Raw genomic sequence first — 22,656 nt, 5'->3', positions numbered from 1 at the left:
TTGGTGTTACTAAAGTCAGCCTATCTAAATGTTGCCAAATACATACTATCAAAATCGGCACAATCAGGAAGGTGTGTCTATTTGAAAGTACGTGTTTTTAAAATAAATTTACTTCAATGACTGTTCAAGTTCCTCAGAGAGATTTTAGTTAATTTCTGTGCTCAAAATCAGAACTTTCCACCCACTAAGGTATACAGAAGATGCAAATATTATTCTGCTTCAATTAAATAAGGCTTCAGAACATCAATGCACTCATTGTTGAAATTTGTTTATTTATTTAAATAATTCCCTACTTTTATATTTCTAATAAAAGAAAAATACTAGAAATATTAAGAGAGGAAAGAAGAAAAGGAAAGGGAAATCAAATGTGGGATCAAAAGTCAGAGTTACCTATTTTCACCATTATTCTAAGTAATGTCATGGTAGCTTTAACAAGGTATTTTCTACTACAATCAGATTGTCCTGCCTTCTCTTTGAGCCCCCTGACATACTTACCCAGCCCAACACACCTTCTAGCTAAGTGCTGCCTCATTCTAGTATGATCCCAAGTCTCCAGCTTCAGTGTCTATCAGGAGATAACGCTGCACCTAAGATAAGCCACTTATTTTACCCCATGTTCCTGAACAAATGGATTGTCAAGGAGTGAGAAACTGACATAAAATGCCATTCAGAGCCATTGCTTTTTATATTTTAAATTGTAATGGAACAAAAAAATTTTACTTTCTCTTTATGACTGTGAACATTACTACTTCTAGTTTCCAGCAGCACAACCAGGAGGAAAAAAAAAAATCTCTCTGTAGTAGGTCAAAGTTGACCTAACCCACACATATAAGTAAAAAATGAGTAGAGGAAAGATTGAGTTATATAGGCTCCCATCCTCTTTTACCAGTTATTTCTAAAATCAAATATCCTTAGAGCTCAAGTTTTTGAACCAATCTATTAAGCTTTTATTTTTTGCTTCAGATAATGCAAATTCAGTTCCTGTCACTTGTTATGACTTAATAAAGTCAGAAACAGAATGTCATCTTTTAACAAATATTTTGTGAAAATATCATTTGTGTAAGAGAAAGGTGTACAGAATCACAATTTAATGAGTATTTTACACATATCCTAAATTTTAACACATTACCCTAAATTAATCATGTTGGATTCATAGTGGTACAGTACTTGAGATAAATTGTTACACTTGAAATAAATTTTGCTGATGACAACCTTACCTGTGTCCACTCATTGGTTTGTGGATCATAGGATTCCATAGTGTTGAGATATGTCTGCCCATCATAGCCACCAACAGCATACAGTCTATCTCCAAGGAGACAGACCCCGACAGCATCTCTAGGCATACTCAATGGGGCTACCATGGTCCAGGTGTCTGTTTTGGGATCATATCTAAAATTCAAATAACAACAGAACACAGCATAATCTAATAACATTTGACTTTCATTGTATGAATGCTAATCTTTGAAAAGCATGTGATGAAAAACAAAACAAAGCTTTTCCTAAAAACTCAATCATTGAACAGGTATTCTTGAGCAAATACCCATGCTGTCTGACTTCATAAACTTTAAAGTATTTTTCAAAAGATACCTACACTTCAGATAGAGGTAGATTCATTGAAAAAAGGAGATGTCATGATCTCTTTCCATAAGGAAAGTCAGATATTATATATTTATTTCTATAGGAAAATTCACCTTCATACCAAATATATGCAAAGTGCTATGGTCATCAAGCAGAAGGAATGATTAATAATCCAGGAGAATCATAGTAAGATCCTTAGCTGGTGTCTCCTTCAAACCAGTTCTGAAAGTCAAGCTTAAATTTGCTAGAAAGTAAAGTGAAAAGAAATATGCCATATATATATATATATATATATACATATATATTTTTTTAAACTTTTATTTAGTAAATATAAATTTCCAAAGTACAGTTTATGGATTACAATGGCTTCCCCCCCATAACTTCCCTCCCACTCGCACCCCTCCCATCTCCTGCTCCCTCTACCATTCCATTCACATCAAGATTCATTTTCAATTATCTTTATATACAGAAGATCGATTTAATATATATTAAGTAAAGATTACATCAGTTTGCACCCACATAGAAACACAAAGTGTAAAATACTGCTTCAGTACTAGTTATAGCATTAATTAACATTGGACAACACATTAAGGACAGAGATCCCACATGAGAAGTAAGTACACGGTGACTCCTGTTGTTGACTTAACAATTTGACACTCTTGTTTAGGGCATCAGTAATCACCCTAGGCTCTAGTCATGAGTTGCCAAGGCTATGAAAGCCTTTTAAGTTTGCCGACTTCAATCTTATTTAGACAAGGTCATAGTCAAAGTGGAAGTTCTCTCCTCCCTTCAGAGAAAGGTACCTCCTTCTTTGATGGCCCTGTTCTTTCCACTGGGCTCTCACTTGCAGATATCTTTCATTTAGATTTTTTGTTGTTGTTGTTGTTGTTGTTGTTGTTTTTGCCAGAGTGTCTTGGCTTTCCAGGCCTGAAATACTCTCATGGGCTCTTCAGCCAGATCTGAATGCCTTAAGGGCTGATTCTGAGGCCAGAGTGCTGTTTAGGACATCTGCCATTCTATGAGTATGCTGTGTATCCCACTTCCCATTTTGGATCATTCTCTCCCTTTTTGATTCTATCAGTTAGTATTAGCAGACACTAGTCTTGTTTGTGTTATCCCTTTGTCTCTTAGACCTATCTGTATGATCAATTGTGAACTGAAATTGATCACTTGGACTAGTGAGATGGCATTGGTACATGCCACCTTGATGGGATTTTATTGGAATCCCCTGGCACATTTCTAACTCCACCATTTGCAGCAAGTCCGATTGAGCATGTCCCAAACTGTACATCTCCTCCCTCTCTTATTCCCACTCTTACATTTAACAGGGATCACTTCTCAGTTAAATTTAAACATGTAAGAATAATTGTGTGTTAATTACAGAGTTCAACCCATAGTATTAACTAGAACAAAAAAAAAATACTAAAATGGATAAAGTATTACATTGTACATCAACAGTCAGGACAAGAGCTGATCAAGTCACTGTTTCTCATAGTGCCCTTTTCACTTCAGCAGGTTTCCTTTTTGGTGCGTGGTTAGTTGTCACTGATCAGGGAGAACATATGATATTTGTCCCTTTGGGACTGGCTTAATTCACTCAGTATGATGTTTTCCAGATTCCTCCAAATGGAAAAAAAAAAGTATATTTTAAAAATCGATGAGTATCTTTGAGGAAACAGGTCTGTAAGAATGCCTAAGGCAAGAAGTGTGTGGGAGCAGTATGCTTGGAAAACCAGGTTGTGATCAGCTTATGAATTGTTTGATTCCCTAGATAAGGAGTTCTGTGTTTACTCAAGAAGAAAATGGGTAATCTTTGACACTTGGAAAAATACTAATTATAATGCAAACAGAGCTTTGTTTTAGTGAATTACTCAGAACTCACCAGGACGGAGAAATTAGTAAATCAAGAGATTGAAGTCAGAGAGCCCATGTAATTATTACTGAATTTAAACAAAAATTTAATTTTTAAAAATATGTAGTTAGCATGTATTATATAAAGATATTTTCTACTTTGAGTGACAATTACCTGAAGACTATACTAGTAAATGCGCTTTATTTCAGTCAAGAATGAAAAAACCACCCCTTTGCCTTGTTCCTATAATTGCAATTCAGATACCAGAACAGAACAGCCATTAAGAATTCTGTACAATAAATACAATGTAAGACTGGAATAATGTATTTTCTCACAAAAACAGTAAATACAGTCTTAGTTTGTTTAGCTGAGCCAAACCTTTTTCACTACTTGAAGTTTTCAACCTACAGATTCCTAAAACAAATGACTAAATAGCGACAACACTATCAAGTATTGAAAATGAAGAAGGTTGTTTACATAACCTCTGGAATTTATATTTCATAGAGAACATTCACATTACCCAGGATGTTATATGCATTTGCACACCATGATTGGAGGGGTTGTACATGGCTGAGATGACACATGTGAAATGAGATCTTGACTGAATGCCTGCAAAACCAGGATGACCTTGAAACATTGACAGTTCAGAGCTCAAGAATCTACTTTTGCATGCTGTAGCAAATACATTCAAAGCATCAAATACAGGAACAGGCACACAAATGCACATACACACACTATCTGTGCTACAACATCTCCTTTAAGAAAGATTGTTAAACCTTTTCCATAAACATGTTGAAATATATGAAGATACTTTTAAAATGAACTTTAAAAGGAGAAAGAAAAGGATACCACAAGAAAGCAAATACTAAAGTCCAGAATGCAGCATCTTATACAAGATAATGGCTTAATTTTTGAAAATTAAAATTTTTGAAAATGCCAATGAGTAAATGTGTCATGAGCAAATAAATAAATGGGAAGAAGTTAACCATTCTAAATAAAATGAGAATGAGAAACAATAGAGTAGAGTAGAACTTATTTCGATCTTACTTCATATGGACCAACAGTTAAAAGATGTTTGAGACATTTTGGAAATTTTAATATATGCTAGGCACTACATTTTAAAAAGGAATTGCTGAAGTTTCTATTAGTGGGATAATAGCATTGTGGTAATGTTAAAAACATGAAATCCAGATCATTTTTGTTTGTTCACTTGTTTTTAGAATTCAGAAATGTTTCCGTTAAAATTCTGTTTGAGAATTTCTTTAAAATGCCTGAGGGAAAAAGAAAGAACTGAATATGGATACAAGAATGATGAACTGGTGATGGCTGTTGAAGCTGTGTAATGAGGTTAGAAGAGACTGTTGACTTTTTGTATGTCAGGAAACTTTTGGTAGAAATCAATTTAAAAGAAAGAATATCTAAAACATTTTAATTTCAGGGAAAGTCAATGTTCTTTACATTTTATTCATTCTTAAATGAAATCCACTGTGACTTTTGTCACAATGACTTTAACCTAAATGTTTTTTTCTGAAGTCATATTTTGGTTTCCATTTAATTATTATTCTACTCCATAGAGTTCTGATTTTTCAAATGCTGCCTGCAAAACAGACTTCATGATTTTGCAAATGCACAAGAAAGTCAGAAACATGGAGAAAACAACTAATAGTGTTCTAAGCAATAATAAATGAATTTTGAACTTAGCTCTTTGTGTGAAACTCAAATATTCACACAAATCAGGCATTTGTGGTAGTGAACCAGTGGATAAAAAATCTCTGCCTGACTCTCTTTCTTTATTTCTTCCTTTCAAATAAAATACAAATAACATTTTGAAAATTACAAGTTCAACACATTTCTCAAACACTCATATTGCACAGAAAAGGAAGAGAACCCAAGTATGTCTTATATTTAGCTAAACATTTAATAATACTAATCTACATTTGTAAATACATATCCATTTTTTTCACTTCGAAATTATCTGTGGGGTTAGCGCTGTAGGTTAAGCATTTGCCTGCAGTGCCAGCATCCCAAATGGGTGCCAGTTCAAGTCTCAGCTGATCAACTTCAAATCCAGCTCCCTGATGATGGCTTGGAAAAGCAGCAGAGGATGGCAAAAGTCTTTGGGCTCCTGCTTCAGATCAGCCCAGCTCTGGCCCTTGCAGCCATTTGGGGAGTTTACCAGCAGATGGGAGACCTTCTTCTGCCTCTCCCTTTCTCTTTCTGTAACTCTGCCTCTCAAGTAAAGAAATAAATCTTTTTTCTTCTTCTCTTTTTTTTTTTTTTTTTTTTTTGACAAGCAGAGTGTACAGTGAGAGAGAGAAAGAGACAGAGAGAAAGGTCTTCTTTCCCATTGATTCACCCCAAAAATGGCCACTACGGCCAGTGAGCTGTGGCTGTCACACTGTGCCAATCCAAAGCCAGGAGCCAGGTGCTTCCTCCTGGTCTCCCATGCGGGTGCAGGACCCAAGCACTTGGGTCATCCTCCACTGCCCTCCCAGGCCACAGCAGAGAGATGGACTGGAAGAGGAGCAACCGGGACAGAATCTGGTGCCCAAACTGGGACTAGAATCTGGGGTGCCGGCGCCGCAGGTGGAGGATTAGCCTAGTGAGCCGTGGCGCCGGCCAATAATTTTTTTAAATAAGAAAATTACCTGGAAGTAATTGTAAAATTTAAATATATTTTTCTAGAAAATAAAATTGAATTAGATGTACCTGTTTTCAGCAGTAGGTGACTTTTTTTTTTTAAGACTTGTTTATTCATTTGAAAGGCAGAGTAACAGGGAGGAAGAGACAGAGAGAGAGAGAGAGAGAGAGAGAGGTCTTCCATCTGCTGGTTCACTCCACAAATGACTGCAATGGCTGGACCCAAAGCCAGGAGTCAAGAGCTTCTTCCAGGCCTCCCATGCGGGTGCAGGGGCTCAAGGACTGGGGCGGGCCATCTTGCACTGCTTTCCCAGGCCATAGCAGAGAGCTGGATCAGAAGTAGAGCAGCCGGGACTCTAACCACCGCCATTATGGGACAGTGGCACTGCAGGCTGCGGATTTACTATTTATGTCACAGTGCCAGCTCCTAGGTTACATATTTTAAATTTGTAATAACACTATTTCAATTAACATCTGGCAATGATTGACAGCATTTAAATTTATATGACCAGTGAAACCAAACCAAAACAATACTCATGTCTTCAACCTTCTGTTGAAGACCCCAGATACACAGAAAGTGATCACACAAATTCAAAATTCTTATTCTAATGTTAATGATACCGCATCAGTTTTTCTGTATCTAGGAACTCTGTGTATTCACCTCAGCCTGGGGATATAATGTTATTATCCCAAAGATGAAATAAATATCTGCTTTTAGCTTAGAAGAGGGCCTACAGTTGTATAAGCAGTTTTCACACAATTACCACCAGCGAACTCCATCATTGTTAGGTCACATTTTGACAAAATTTAATTCTAAGCATTGTTTTTTTTTTTTTCTTTTTTCCTCTGATAGCTAGTTTATTTTTAAAAAGGAGGCAGAGGGAGTGCTGGCATTGGTGGCATTTTGCGTGTAGGCTGTCTGCCTTTTCTACATCTCACTTTGGCCTTCCTGGTCAGAGTGAGCTCTGTATCACAGACTCTATTAAAGTGAATAGCCCTCAGGCAAGAGCATTGCCACTGTGTAGTGGCTAAAATTGGCTATAAAATGAAAACTTGCTGTTAGTCAAGAACAAAACTTAGTTTCTCTTTGAAAATTCCTATTGAATTGTTTGAGGAATACTAACTTTCAACCATAATTGTTATTTCCATATGTTAAGGATAAAAATTGATCATAAAATATTTATAGGAAAATATTACTTTGGTAACAAATATAATTGAGATTGCCTGTTTTCTGAAATCTTTACAAGCAATACTCACATAGAAAATTCAGCAATATAGGAGTCATTTATAGCCAGTTATGTTTGCCTGAAAAACAAATAAGAAAACAAGCAAGAAAACAAAAAATGATATCTGTGCTGTGAGAATGAATAAGAATGATATTAATTAAATGACTTACGCAAAGTATATTTAAATTATTATTAACAAAATAATTGTGATTTGAGGAATGATGAATGATAATAGTGCTGGTTAAAAATGAGAAAGCTACAAAATTTGTCCTGCAAATGAAAGCAACATCAGCAAGGTTTCATTAGATTTTAAAAGAAAGTTCTTTGACACTGAAGCATTAGTATGTAATAGACGTGTAAAAAATTCTAATAAAAATTTTTAAAAACTGAATAACTCTAATGTTTTTATAAACATAATTATTCACATATTTTCATGTATATTCATTACTTATGGGTATTCATTAACAGGATTTCAGGGTCATTTCTTATGAACTTCTTGTATGGACATAGTCTTTGCAGTATCACAGATCTTCATGGCTTGTCTGTGTCTATGAACCTAGAAAGAGAGGTCCTAGATATGATTCAGTCTCAATTGTAATCAGTAAGCTCTGATGCTGTTGATGCCCCTGTTTCTCCTTATCCAAGGATCCACGGCAGCAGTGTCACCTACAAAAAGTGAGTGAACTACACACTGGCTTCCCAAACGGCAGCTAAAAGAAGTCAGGCTACATGACTTCCATAGCTTCTTGAGACTATTTCAAGATGTACTGCCCCATGAAGCATCTATGAACATAATTTGAATGATTGACCAATGAGCTCTGTTATTTATTTATCTTTTGTTAAATTGTAGTAAGTTTAGCTTTGCAGCAGCTTGTGTTTGAACTCCCCTCCCCTCTCCTCCCCTCCCCTTCTTCCCTCCTTTCTCCTCCTTCCCTCCCCACCCCTCGGCTCCCCTTCCCTTTCCTTCCTTCTTTTTTTTTTATTTTCCTTTCCTAATGCAGGATTTCTTAGCTTCAAACTCAGTCTCAATATCTGGTTCATTCTTTGAGGGGAATATGCATGTATTGCTTAACATAAGATCTCCCACACATTACATGAGGGTGTGTTTCCTGTTCTGATTCAGCTACAGCAGTCCTGTTATTTAGGGTCACAGAAGGTGAGAGAGTTTTGAATTGATTGTCGATTTTTTTTTTTCAGTTTCATGGCAGAATACGAAGAGGTCAGTAATCACAGTGACAGAAATAGAAGCTTCTTGACAATACTCAGTGTTTCTGGCTTTCATGTTGATTATGTGCTTCATGTTAAATGATGCAAGTTCATGAATGTAGAGTGGAGAAGTGATCTTTCTCATTACAGCACATGAAATCAAGTTTACTGGGAAAAATGGTGTAAAATATTTTAAATTAGGATATTGATAATTGGTACCATAATAAGCCTCCATTGTTCTTCCAGGTCAAATCTGCGTTATCACAAGATCCCTCTGACAATTTTAAGGAGTGTCAATTGGAGGAAGTAGAAGCAGAAATAGCAAAGACTGTGTTAGGAGGTTCCTACTATCTTGACCCCCTCTGTCTAACCTGACTTCATAACTGGGATGTAGATGTGAGGGTAAATGAAGTCTTTTTTTTTTTTTAAAGATTTTATTTTATTTATTTCAAAGGCAGAGTTATAGAGAGGCAGAGGCAGAGACAGAGAGGGGTCTTCCAACTGCTGGTTCACTCCCTAGATTGCCACAACGGCTGGAGCTGCCCCAATATGAAGCCAGGATTCTTCCAGGTCTCCCACGTGGGTGCAGGACCTAAGGACTTGGGCCACCTTCAACTGCTTTCCCAGTCCATAGCAGAGAACTGGATCAGAAGAGGAGCAGCATGGACTCAAACAGGTGCCCTTATGAGATGCTGGCACTGCAGGTGGCAGCTTTACCTGCTACGCTACAGCTCTGGCCCAAATGTAGTCTTAATCTACTGTTAGCCAACAGAGGAACTGAGAGAGAGACAGCCATACAGACAGAGAAAGAAGGATCTCTTCCTTTCGCTGGTTCATTCTCCAAATGTCTGCAACTGCCAAGGCTGCCCCAGGCCAAAATCAGGAGCCAGGAACTTTATCTGGGACTCCCACATGAGTAGCAGGGAAACAAGTACTTGAACCAATATCTATTGCCCCACAGGATGCACATTGGTACAAAAATGGATGGGATACAATGTAGACTGGAACAAGGCATTCCGATATGTGAGGCTGGTGTCCTAGCAGTGATTAATCTGTTGTGCCTAGACGTCCACGCTTACTTCTTATTTTAGAGCTCTAATCATTTATTTCTACACATCTTTCTCCTAATATATAGTAAGCTCTGTACAGCACAATGCAAAAATACATGCAAAACCAACAGATGGGTACAAGCTCTTTGTCTAATGAATTGCATGTTGTAGGCCTAAATTCTCCTTGAACTTACTGCACATTTTGGACACTGAGTTCTTCAGCCAATATGATCTCACAAGAGTGAGGCTTGGTCACAAAATTAATTTTTATTTGTTCCATACACTTTTTATTCTCACTCACCTCTGCCTTTCTTAGCTACTCTTATTTGAGATGCCAATATACTTTGTGCCAAACAGCCTGACTGAGAAAAAATTGTTATAGGTTTATATAACTGTGCTTAACATCACCACTACATAATACATTGGCACTTCCATAAAACATCATTGTGATATACAATTTCTTCTACCCACCTACTCATTTACAAAATGTAGCTCTCTATATTACTCTTGCTATTTCTAATGATCTGCTTGCATATCATTATATACTAAGAACACTGCTAATATTATATGTAGAAAAGAGATGCACCATTATATATCTTTATTTATCAACAATTCACATGTAAGACATTGATATAAAATGTTACAGAAAGTACAAAACTGCTATTAATCTGACAAGTAGTATGAATTTGGATAAGAATCATGATAAAACTGTGTGCTCCTGCATTACTTAAACTGCTCATATCCTCTGCACTTGTATAATTTAACATAGCTATGTTTATTTCAATCTAATTTTTGCCTCATGAATGTATTCTCAGGCTGAGTTATTTGTGCCTTGTCTCACAAACAACATTTCAATATATTATACTGTAAAGTTATGAGAATATTTGGATGAAATATCACTTCATTAGCAGCATTTATTCAAGGTAAAAGAACCTCATCTTATTCATCTTCCTTTTTTGTTTTCAAAATAATTTAGCAAAGGAAACTATGAATGAGTTGTAAGTCTATTAGTATTTTTAAATAAGATTGTATGCATATCTGTATAAAGTACAAATAATTTATTGGTCTCCTAACACAGGTCTCACTATAACACCTGTATTTACTGATTTCAGTCGACCAGAGAATGAGAAAGAGAAAATGTGGTGAACTTAATTCCCTTCTCTTTGCATGTATATATAGCCAAATCTCTATAGCTCATTTCACAGTAATATCATTGTTAAACATCATTTCTCCGTTTTACCGAAGAATTAGCCTAATTTTGAATATTTCCTAATTACCAAAATCTATTTCTTGTCAATAGACTTATCCTCAGTAAAACTTCACATATCCTTGGGAAAAGAAAAAAAAATCCTTGTTGGTTCCAAGATGGCAGAACAGTGACAGGATAGTCCGAATCATGTGGGGAAAATTAATAATTTAAAAAAGGACAGAAACTACACATCTGACAGAAATCCATGGAGAATTCACAGCAGGAAACCCAGCAAGAATAGCAGAGTTGGTCCAAGTCCATGCCAAAAGGGCAAACCAAAAAACAGCAGAGTTCAGACCGAGAGGACAGCGCCAGCCCCAGCCCCAGCCCTAGCGGATTAGGTAAGAGAAGAATCTGTGGGCCCCTGAAGCTGCAGACAGCAATGAGAGGGAGTGCTTGGCAGACTGCTTTTGAAGTTCCACATGGGGAAAAATAAATAAACAATTAGGGAAGTGGCCCCTCCATCTACTAGCTCTACCCTCCAGCGACCAGCAGCCAGCTGGCTGGGAGAAACTACCCTGCCCCTTTGTTTGCTTTTTTTTCTTTCCTTCTCTTTTTGGACTCAGATAGGCAGCATAAGGCAAGGGAAACCCTGCCTATCAAAAGCTCATGCCCACCCACCACTGTTGAGACATGAGCTGGGCTCCAGTAGATAAGGGCTATGTATACATGCCCATGAACCACACACCTACAGAAACTCATAACAGAGGGAAACGTGCTTACAGGAAAGATGCCACAGATCAAATGTGCAGTTTATTAAGCAATGCAAACTGGTGCTGAAAACACCAGGGACTAACACCAAGGTGTCCCACAGCTGTGAGAAGGGCTGGTCACACCAACTGAGGTGAACACCCTCCTCCATCCAGATAACCAGAGGAGAGCTACAAAACCCCACGGGGGCCTTCCCTTGGATACTTGCTCCACCTTGGAATACTGAACATTATAAGCAAGCCACACGCAGCATATACCTCTTGGTAGTCACTGAAAGTATAGATGCCCCATTAAGCCACAAAGACACAAAACAAAGATAAAAGCTACCAGACAGGGGCCAGCACCATGGCGCAGTAAGTTAATCCTCTGCCTGCAGTGCTGGCATCCCATATGGGCATGGTTCTAGTCCTGGCTGCTCCTCTTCCAAGCCAGCTCTGTGCTATGGCCTGAGAAAGCAGTAGAAGATGGCCCAAGTGCTTGGGCCCCTGCACCCATGTGGGAGACTGGAAAGAAGCTCCTGGCTCCTGGCTTTGGATTGGTGCAGCTCTAGCCATTGTGGCCATTTGGGGAGTGAACCAACAGAGAAGGAAGACCTTTCTATCTGTCTCTCCCTCTCACTGTCTGTAACTTTACCTCTCAAATAAATAAATAAAACCTTTTTACAAAAAAAGAATAAGGAAGACACTATGAGCCCCCAAAGGAACTCTACAAAACTTCAATAGTAGAAGGCAAAGATGAAGAGATTGAGTATATGCCAGAAATGGGATTCAGAAAATTAATCATCACATTACTTAGAAGCAACCTGAAGCAAATTCATAAACTGAATGAAAAATTTTCCCATAAAGAGATTTTAAGGAGAAATCAGAATGAAACACTAGAAATGAAGTACTCAATAGATCAAATAAAAAATGTAGTGGAAATTCTTAAAAACAGGGTAGGGGAAACAAAAGAAGAAATATCATAACTAGAAGACAAATTTCTGGAAACTTACAGTCAACTAACGCTCCCTCCCAAAAAAGAAGAAGAAATTAGAAAAACTAAAAATCACTGTTGGAGATTTACAAGATACTATCAAACAACCCAACATACAGGCCCTAGGAGTTTCTGAAGGGGTGGAAAGAGAGAAAGAATTAGAAGCCTTTTTAATGAAATAATAACAGAAAACTTGCCAAATTTAGAGAAAGAAAGGGACATCCAAGCACAGGAAGCACACAGAACTCCCAATAGACACGACCAGAAAAGATCTTCACCAGAACACATTGCATAGTAAAACTCTCCACAATAAAACATAAAGAAAAGATTCTAAAGTGTTCATGAGAGAAATGCCAGATCACATTCAGAGGAACTCCAATTAGACTCACAGCAGACTTCTCATCAGAAACCCTACAACTTCAAAGAGAATGGTGAGAAATATTCCAAGTCCTTGGAGAAAAACTGTCAACTATACCATGCAAAGCTCTCATTTGTGAATAAAGGTGAAATAAAGATCTTCCGTAGCAAACAGAAATTCAAAGAATTTATAACTATGTACCTAGCCTGACAAAGGATGTTCAAGGATGTGGTACACATAGAAACACAGAAACAAAAACATCACTACAAAAGATTAAGGCAGTAAAATGCCCAGTAAAAGTACAAAAGAAATCCAAAGCAAAAAATACTCACAGACTGAAAGTGAAAAGATGGAAAAAGGTAATCCATGCCAACAGAAAAAAAACAAAAGAGCTGGTGTAGCCATCCTAATATCAGAAAAAATAGACTATAACACAAAAACTATTAGGAGACAAAAAAGGGCATTATATAATGATTAAGAGATCAATTAAAAAGGAAGATGTGACTATTATAAATGTATATGCACCTAAATACAGGGCATCTGGATATTGAAAATAATTTTTTTATATATTTAAAGGGAGATAGAGACTCAAATACAATAATAATGGGGAATTTAAATAGCCTAGTTTCAGCAATGGGCAGATCAACCAGACAGAAAATCAGCAAGGAGACAATAGACTTAATTGACACTATAGATCAAAGAGATCTAACAGATATCTACAGAGCTTTACACCCTACAACCACAGAATACACATTCATCTCACCAGTGCATGGAACTTTCTCTAGGATTGACCACATGCTAGGCTATAAAGCAAGTTTCAGCAAATTAAAAAAAATCCGAAATCATACCATGCATATTCTCTGACCACAATGGAATTAAGTAATATATCAACTACTCAGGAATCCCCAGAACATATGCAAACACATGGAGACTAACAACATGCTCCTGAACGAACACTGAGTCTTTGAAGAAATCAAAATAGAAATAAAAAATAATTCTGGAAACAAATGAAGATGACAACACAACATATCAAAACTTACAGGATAGAGCAAAAGCAAAGTTAAGAAGAAAGTTTATAGAAATTGGAGCCTATTTCAAGAAATTGGAAAGGCACCAAATAAATGAGCTATAAATACATCTCAAGGACCTAAATAAACAACAGCAAACCAAACCCAAAACAAGTAGGAAAAAAGAAATAATTAAAATTAGAGAAGAAACTAACAAAATTGAAATCAATAAAACAATACAAAAAATGTACAAAATGGTTTTTCAAAAAAAAATAAATAAAATTGACACACCACTGGCCCAACTAACCAAAAAAAAAAGGAGGGAGTGGACCTGAATTAACAACATCAAAGATGAAAAAGGAAATGTTAACAATAGCACAGAAATAAAAAAGAATCATCAAAAATTGACACAAAGAACTGTATACCAACAAAATGAGAAACCTATAAGAAATGGATAGATTCCTGGGCACATATGACCTACCAAAACTGAGACATGAACACAAAGAAAACCTAAACAGGTGAATAACCAAGAAAGAACTGGAGTCAGTAATAAAGACCTTCTCAACAAAGAAAAGCTAAAGGACAGATGACTTCACCAATGAATTCTAAAAAAACATTTAAAGAAGAACTAATTTTGATTCTTCTCAGGCTATTCAAAAGAATCAAAAAGCAAGGAATTTTCCCAAATTCCTTCCATGAAGCCAGTATCACCTTAATTTCTAAACCCAAGAAAGATACAGCAGAGAAAGAGAACTACAGATCAATCTCTCTGATGAACATAGACACAAAAATCCTCAACAAAATACTAGCCAGTCAAATCCAACAACATATCAGAAATATTATTCACCCAGACCAAGTGGGATTTATCCCTGGATTGCAGGAATGGTTCAACATTCATAAATCAATCAGTGTGACACATCACATTATCAAAATGAAGAAAAAAACCATGATTATCTCAATAGACACAGAGAAAGCATTTGACAAAATATAACACTCTTCATGATGAAAATTTTAAGCAAATTGGGAATTGAAGAAACATTTCTCAACACAATCAAAGCATTTTATGACAAACCCACAACCAGCACCCTATTGAATGGAGAAAAGTTGGAAGCAACCCCACTGAGATCCAGAACCAGACAAGGATGTCCACTCTCACTACTGCTTTTTAATATAGTCCTGGAAGTTCTAGTCAGAGCCATTAGACAAAAGAAATCAAAGGGACACAAATTGGGAAGGAGGACATCAAACTATTTCTATTTGCAGATGACATGATCCTTTACATAGGGGACCCAAAAGATTCCACTAAGCAACTATTGGAACTCTTTTAGAAGAGTTTGGAAATATAGCTGGACATAAAATCAACACATAAATATCAATAGTCTTTGTATACACAGATAATGCCACAGCTGAGTAAGTGCTTCTAAAATCAATCACATTCACAATAGATACCAAAAAAATCAATTACGTTGTAATAAATTTAATGAACAGTGTCAAAGATCTCTATGATAAGAGTTATAAAACATTAAAGAAAGAAATAGAAGAAGATACAAAAAAATGGAAAAATCTTCCATGTTCATGGATTGGAAGAATCAATATCATCAACATGTCCATTCTTCTGAAAGCAATCTACCAATTCAATGTGATACCAATTAAAATACCAAAGATATTCTTCTAAGATTTAGAAAAAAATTATGTTGAAATTTTTGTGGAAACACAGGAGACTCTGAATAGTTAAAGCAATCTCATATAACAAAAACAAAGCCATAGGTATTACAATACCAGATTTCAAGATATATTACAAGGTAGTTATAATCAAAACAGCCTGGTACTGGTACAAAAATAGATGGATAGATCAATAGAACAGAATAGAATCACCAAAGCCAATCCAAACATCTACAACCAACTTCTCTTTGACAAAGGAGCTAAAATCAATCCCTGGAGCAAGGACAGTACTAATGGTGCTGGGAAAACTGTATCTCCACATGAAGAAGCATGAAGCAAGACCTTTACCAGAAACCTTTAACCAAAATCCACTCAAAATGGACTAAAGACCTAACCCTATGACCCCCCACCATCAAATCATTAGAGAACATTGGGAAACCCTACAAGACATCTGCGTAGACAAAGAGTTCTTGGAAAAGACCCCAGAGGCACAGGCAACCAAAGCCAAAATTGACAAATGGGATTACATCAAATAGAGAGGCTTCTGCACTGCAAAAGAAACAATCAGCAAAATGAAGGGACAACTAACAGAATGGGAGAAAATATTTGCAAATATACAACTGATAAAGGATTAATAACCAGAATATATAAAGAGATCAAGAAACAAAACAACAACAAAACAAACCATCTGGTTAAGAAATGGACAAAGGGCTCAAACAGATATTTTTTTTAAAAAAATAAGAAATCCAAATGGCCAACAGGCACATGAAAAAATGCTCAGGATTTCTAGCCATCAGAAAATGCAGATCCAAACCTCAATGAGGTTTTACCTCACTGCCATTAGAATGACTTTCATACAGAAATTAACAAACAACTGATGCTGGCAAGGATATGGGGGAAAAGATACCCTAATACACTATTGGTGGGAATGTAACCTGGCAAAGCCACTATGGAAGAAAGTGTGGAGATACCTCACAGGTCTGAATATAGACCTACCATATGATCCAGCCATCCCACTCCTGGGAATCTACCAAAGGGAAATGAAATCAGCATAGGAAAGAGCTATCTGTACCTCTATGGTTTTTTTAAACATTTATTTAAAATAATTTAATAAATATAAACTGCCAAAGTACAGCTTTTGGATTACAGTGGCTTTTTCCCCCCATAACCTCCCTCCCACCCACAACCATCTCATCTCCCACTCCCTCTCCCATCCCATTCACATCAAGATTCATTTTCAATTATTTTTATATATAGAAGGTCAATTTAATATATATTAAGTAAAGATTTCAACAGTTTGCACCCACATAGAAACACAAAGTATAAAGTACTGTTTGAGTACTAGTTATACCATTAATTCACATTATACAACATATTAAGAACAGAGATCCTACATGGGGCGTAAGTGTACAGCGATTCCTATTGTTGATTTAACAAGTGACACTCTTGTTTATGGCATCAGTAATCACCCTCGGCTCTTGTCATGAGTTGCCAAGGCTGTGGAAGTCTTTTGAGTTCACCAACTCTGATCTTATTTAGACAAGCTCATAGCCAAAGTGGAAGTTCTCTCCTCCCTTCAGAGAAAGGTACCTCCTTCTTTGATGACCCATTCTTTCCACTGGGATCTCACTCGCAGAGATCTTTCAATTAGGTCATTTTTTTTTTTTTTTTGCCAGAGTGTCTTGGCTTTCCTTGTCTGAAATACTCTAATGCACTCTTCAGCCAGATCCAAATGCCTTAAAGGCTAATTCTGAGGCCAGAGTGCTATTTAGAACATCTGCCATTCTATGAGTCTGCTGTGTATCCTGCTTCCCATGTTGGATCGTCCCCTCCTTTTTAATTTTATCAGTCAGTTATTATTAGCAGACACTAGTCTTGTTTATGTGATCTCTTTGACTCTTAATCCTATCATTATTATCAATTATGAACTAAAAATGATCACTTTCTAACTCTACCATTTGGACCAAGATCAATTGAGCATGTACCGAACTGTACATCTCCTCCCTCTCTTATTCCCACTCATATTTAATAGGTATCACTTTTCAGTTAAATTTAAACACCTAAGAATAATTGTGTGTTAATTAAGGAGTTCAACCAATAGTATTAAGTAGAACAAAAAATACTAAAAGTGATAAAGTATTAAGTTGTTCCTCGACAGTCAGGACAAGGGCTGATCAAGTCATTGTTTCTCACAGTTTTTGACTGCTGTATAGTATTCTATAGAGTACATATCCCATAATTTCTTTATCCATTCTAGTGTTGATGGGCATTTAGGTTGATTCCAGGTCTTATCTATTGTGATTTGAGGTGCAATAAACATTGAGGTGCAGACAGCTCTTTTATTTGCCAATTTAATTTCCTTTGGGTAAATTCCAAGGAGTGGGATGGCTTAGTTGTATGGTAGGGTTATATTCAGATTTCTGAGGAATCTCCAAACTGGCTTCCATAGTTAAAGATCTAAATCTACAACCCGATACCATCAAATTATTATAGAACATTGGAGAAACCCTGCAAGATAGAGGCACAGGCAAACACTTCTTGGAAAAGAGCCTGGTGACACAGGCAGTCAAAGCCAAAATGAACATTTGGGATTACATCAAATTGAGAAGTTTCTTACTGCAAAGGAAACAGTTAGGAAAGTGAAGAGGCAACCAATAGAATGGGAAAAAATAGTTGCAAACTATGCAACCGATAAAGGATTTATAAACAGAATCTACAAAGAGATCAAGAAACTCCACAACAACAAAACAAAAAACCCACTTAAGAGATGGGCCAAGGACCTCAATAGTCATTTTTAAAATGAGGAAATCCAAATGGCCAACTGACACATGAAAAAATGTTCAGGATCACTAGCAATCAGGGAAGTGCAAATCAAAACCACAATGAGGTTTCATCTCACTCCAGTTAGATTGGCTTACATACAGAAATCTACCAACAACAGATGCTGGCAAGGATGTGGGGAAAAAAGGGACACTAACCCACTGTTGGTGGAAATGCAAACTGTACCTCTAAGTTTATTGCACTTCAATTCACAATAGTAAAGACATGTAATCAACCCAAATGCCTGTCAACTGAAGACTGGATAAAGAAATTATGAGATATGTACATGATGTTATTCTCTGGTTTTGTCTTTTGACAAGGAGTCTGAAGGGCTTATTATTTTATTTTATGAGTCAGTCGGAGGACCAGTGATAACATCATTTAGCACAAGTAAGAAAAAATATTACAATAGAGTTAAATCACTGAGGATATTGAAATTACCTGCTATTGTAAAATCCTATTCCAACTTTTAAATTAATTAATCTGTTTTCTTATCGTTTGCCCCTAAGTCATCATATATCTCTAAGTAACAGGAAATATCATTGTAAATCTTACTAAGAATTTTCCAATCCTCACTTAACAATATAACAGTGCTAACTGATGCACAGCACTTAAAGAAAAATTCAGTCATCAACATGCTAGAGCATGTTTCCGATGTTAGAGTACAGATGAAGCCAAGGTGTCTTTCCATTCCAACCTCTGTACAATTGGTCATTTTCAAGGAGAGTTAAAAAATAAATTGTGTTTCCTCCATACTCATGGAGATCTGTGTTACCTAAAGTAAAGTATGTCATGAAACAGCTTAAAATTTACCTTGGAGAGTTTAAAGGAGTGGAATTAGTAAGGTTGAACAGCACAAATAAATAAAGTATGTGATACTTTAGAAGACTTAAACATCAATACTCAACAATTTCCGTAGAATTTTCTTTTAAAAAAACTTATAAAAGCACATTTTTGAGAAATTTAAAGATCACTGATGGATCTAGTGAAAAAATTTGGACTTTTAGTAATTATTAGGAAAATAAGGATGGAAGTAGGGATGGAAGGCAAACATAATGAGAAAATGAAAGTTATTTTTTTTTTTTATTTTTTTATTTTGACAGGCAGAGTGGACAGTGAGAGAGAGAGACAGAGAGAAAGGTCTTCCTTTGCCGTTGGTTCACCCTCCAATGGCCGCCGCGGCCGGCGCGCTGCGGCCGGCGCACCGCGCTGATCCGATGGCAGGAGCCAGGAGCCAGGTGCTTTTCCTGGTCTCCCATGGGGTGCAGGGCCCAAGCACCTGGGCCATCCTCCACTGCACTCCCTGGCCACAGCAGAGGGCTGGCCTGGAAGAGGGGCAACCGGGACAGAATCCGGCGCCCCGACCGGGACTAGAACCCGGTGTGCCGGCGCCGCTAGGCGGAGGATTAGCCTAGTGAGCCGCGGCGCCGGCCGAGAAAATGAAAGTTATTGAGAATTTGTCTGGAAGAGAGACAGAGAGGCCTGCATGGGGATTAGGGTGGGGAGAGACTAATAAAGCAGCTTTAGTATTTAAATTTGGCTTTCGTAAATTATGCAGTTTTTACAATCTCTCAAATTAGGCATCAAAGAAATTTGCATTTTGTTTTTCATGATAACAATGTCCTTGGGAGTCTTACCTTTCAACGTAGTCTAACAGCCTGGAACAGTGATTAGAAGCAGGTGCATCATGACCTCCTACTGCATAAAGAAAGCCATCACATGTGGCCACTCCAACACCCCCTCTCCTCTTACACATAGGAGCACACATGTTCCATTTATTTGTGTGAGGATCATAATATTCCATTGAACTCAAACAGGAACTTCCATCACGACCTCCAACTGAATACAACCTAAAAACACAATGGGAAAAGAATGATGTAATCTCACAGTCAGGATGATAACAAATGGAGAAGAAAAGATGCTTTAAAAATAATTTTCAGGGTCAGTGCCATGGTGTAGTAGGTTAATTCTCTGCCTGTGGTGCTGGCATCCCATGTGGGCGCTGGTTCTGGTCCTGGCTGCCCCTCTTGCAATCCAGCTCTCTGCTGTAGCCTGGGAAAGCAGTGGAAGATGGACCAAGTGCTTGGGCCCCTGCACCCACATGGGAGAGGGCGAAGAAACACCTGGCTTCTGGCTTTGGATCAGCATAGCTCTGGCCGTTGTGGCCACCTGGGGAGTAAACCAACGGAAGAAAGACCTTTCTCTCTGTCTCTCCCTCTCACTGTCTGTAACTCTACCTCTCAAAGAAATTTTTAAAAAAAATCTTTAAAAAAAGTAATTTTCATAGTATGAGACTTAAATATGTTCTAAATATATTATGAGTCATGGAGATTTTGTTATATATACTCTACAAATAATTATAAAATCTGGAATTCTCATTATTTTAATATATAATATACTTGATGACATTTAAAAACTGCAATTTTCTGACTTCTATTGTTTCTAGAAACTTGGATTTAAATTATTCATTGCTGAAATAACTCAATAGTACATTAGTATTACTATATATTGAGACACATCTACTAAACTTAGAATAAAGATATAAGAAAATAATCATAGTTAAAAAATGATTGTAGAGTTGGCACTGTGGCGTAGTAAGCTAAGCTTCCACCTGTGGTGCCAGCATCCCAGATGGGTACCAGTTCTAGTACTGGCTGCTCTTCTTCTGATCCAGTTCTCTGCTGTGGCCTGGAAAAGCTGTAGAAGATGGCCCAAGTGCATGGGCCCCTGACTCCACATGGGAGACCTGACAGAAGTTCCTGGCTCCTGCTCCGGATCAGCCCAGCTCTAGCCTTTGGAGCCATTTGGAGAGTGAACCAGCAGATGAAAGACCTTTCTCTGTCTCTCTTTCTCTTCTCTCTGTCTGTAAATCTAAGTCTCAGATAAATAAATAAAATATTTTTTTTAAAAAGTGATTCTATTACTTGCTAATGGGAAATGCATTCATGGTGTATAAATCATGCCTGATCCTTGTATTTCATCTCCACAATTTAAGACACAAGATAATTGGAATAATCTAAGCAAATATTGTTACAACAACTTCCTTAAACAGTACCTATATAATAGAAAAAAATAAGCTTTCACAGGGAGATAATGCATGGATGTTGGTCTGATTGAATACTGATGAAACTCACAATATACTCACTTTTCTATAGTTGTTTTATTAATGAGATGTATCATAGGAATCAAGGAAATAGATTTGAAACCATAAATAGAACTTAAATTCCTATATTTTGTAATTCCAGTAAAATAGTTCTTCCCAGTTTGATGACAGCCATGAAGATTTCATTTCAGTGAAGTACATTGTTGCATTATTTTCCCATATATTTTCTACATTTTATTTTGAAAATTTTTATTTTAATTGGCACATAATAAATGAATATATTTGAGGGCTACAATGAAATTTTGCAATTTAGGTACATTTTATGCTGTGTTAAAATTATGGTAATTAGCATATCCATCACCTTAAGCATTTATCATTGTGGTGAAAGCATTCAAAATCCTCTCTTCTAGCTGTTTGAAATATTTAATTCATTATTAATTACAATCTTCTTACTGTGCAATAGAGAACCAGAACTGGTTTCTCTTATTAAACTGTGTCAATGTATCCTTCGACAGTCTCTCTTCTATCCTCCTGAGTCTCTGTGACTGCTATTCTACCCTCCACTTCCAGGGGCAGCTTTATGCTTTACCTGCCACATAGGAGTACCAACTTGCAGTCTTTGTCATTCTTTGACTGATTTATTTCATTTAATGTTTAAGTTTGGTCATGTTGTTGCACATGACAAGACTGACAAGATTTCATGCTTTTTTTTTTTTTTGGAGTCTGGGAAATAGTTTTTTTTTTTTTTTTAACTTTTATTTAATGAATATAAATTTCCAAAGTACGATTTATGGATTACAATGGCTTCCCCCACATACCGTCCCTCCCACCCACAACCCTCCCCTTTCCCACTCCCTCTCCCCTTCCATTCACATCAAGATTCATTTTCGATTATGTTAATATACAGAAGATCAGCTTAGTATACATTAAGTAAGGATTTCAACAGTTTGTTCCCACACAGAAACATAAAGTGAAAAATAATAGATGATTTTTTTTTAAATGATGATGAAATCAGATCAGACCTATTGTCATGTTTAATCCCAGTGAGAGTCAAGTTGGGAGTTGATAATTTTTTTTTTTTTTTTTACAGAGGATCAGTTTAGTATGCATTAAGTAAAGATTTCAACAGTTTGCACCCCCATAGAAACACAAAGTGAAATATATATTGTTTGAGTACTCGTTATAGCATTAAATCTCAATGCACAGCACATTAAGGACAGAGA

The 22,656-nt window shown here is 36.8% G+C and overlaps 1 protein-coding gene across 1 annotated transcript in view; it reads right to left on the bottom strand.

Annotated features, from left to right (window-relative positions):
* The window catches only part of KLHL1 (kelch like family member 1), a 415,159-nt gene that overhangs the window by 9,482 nt on the left and 383,021 nt on the right, over positions 1 to 22,656 (bottom strand). The window contains exons 9-10 of the mRNA XM_002712985.6: positions 19,968 to 20,180; positions 1,218 to 1,389 (exon numbers count right to left, since the gene is read on the bottom strand). Of these exons, the coding sequence (XP_002713031.1) occupies positions 1,218 to 1,389; positions 19,968 to 20,180 (385 nt within the window). The remainder of the gene's footprint in view (positions 1 to 1,217; positions 1,390 to 19,967; positions 20,181 to 22,656) is intronic.

Source organism: Oryctolagus cuniculus, chromosome 9, assembly GCF_051225735.1.
Source record: "Oryctolagus cuniculus isolate XC-2025 breed Fujian yellow rabbit chromosome 9, ASM5122573v1, whole genome shotgun sequence".
Classification (NCBI taxonomy): domain Eukaryota; kingdom Metazoa; phylum Chordata; class Mammalia; order Lagomorpha; family Leporidae; genus Oryctolagus; species Oryctolagus cuniculus.
The sequence above is the reverse complement of the archived record's forward strand: the minus strand, read 5'-3'. Positions and strand labels throughout refer to the sequence as shown.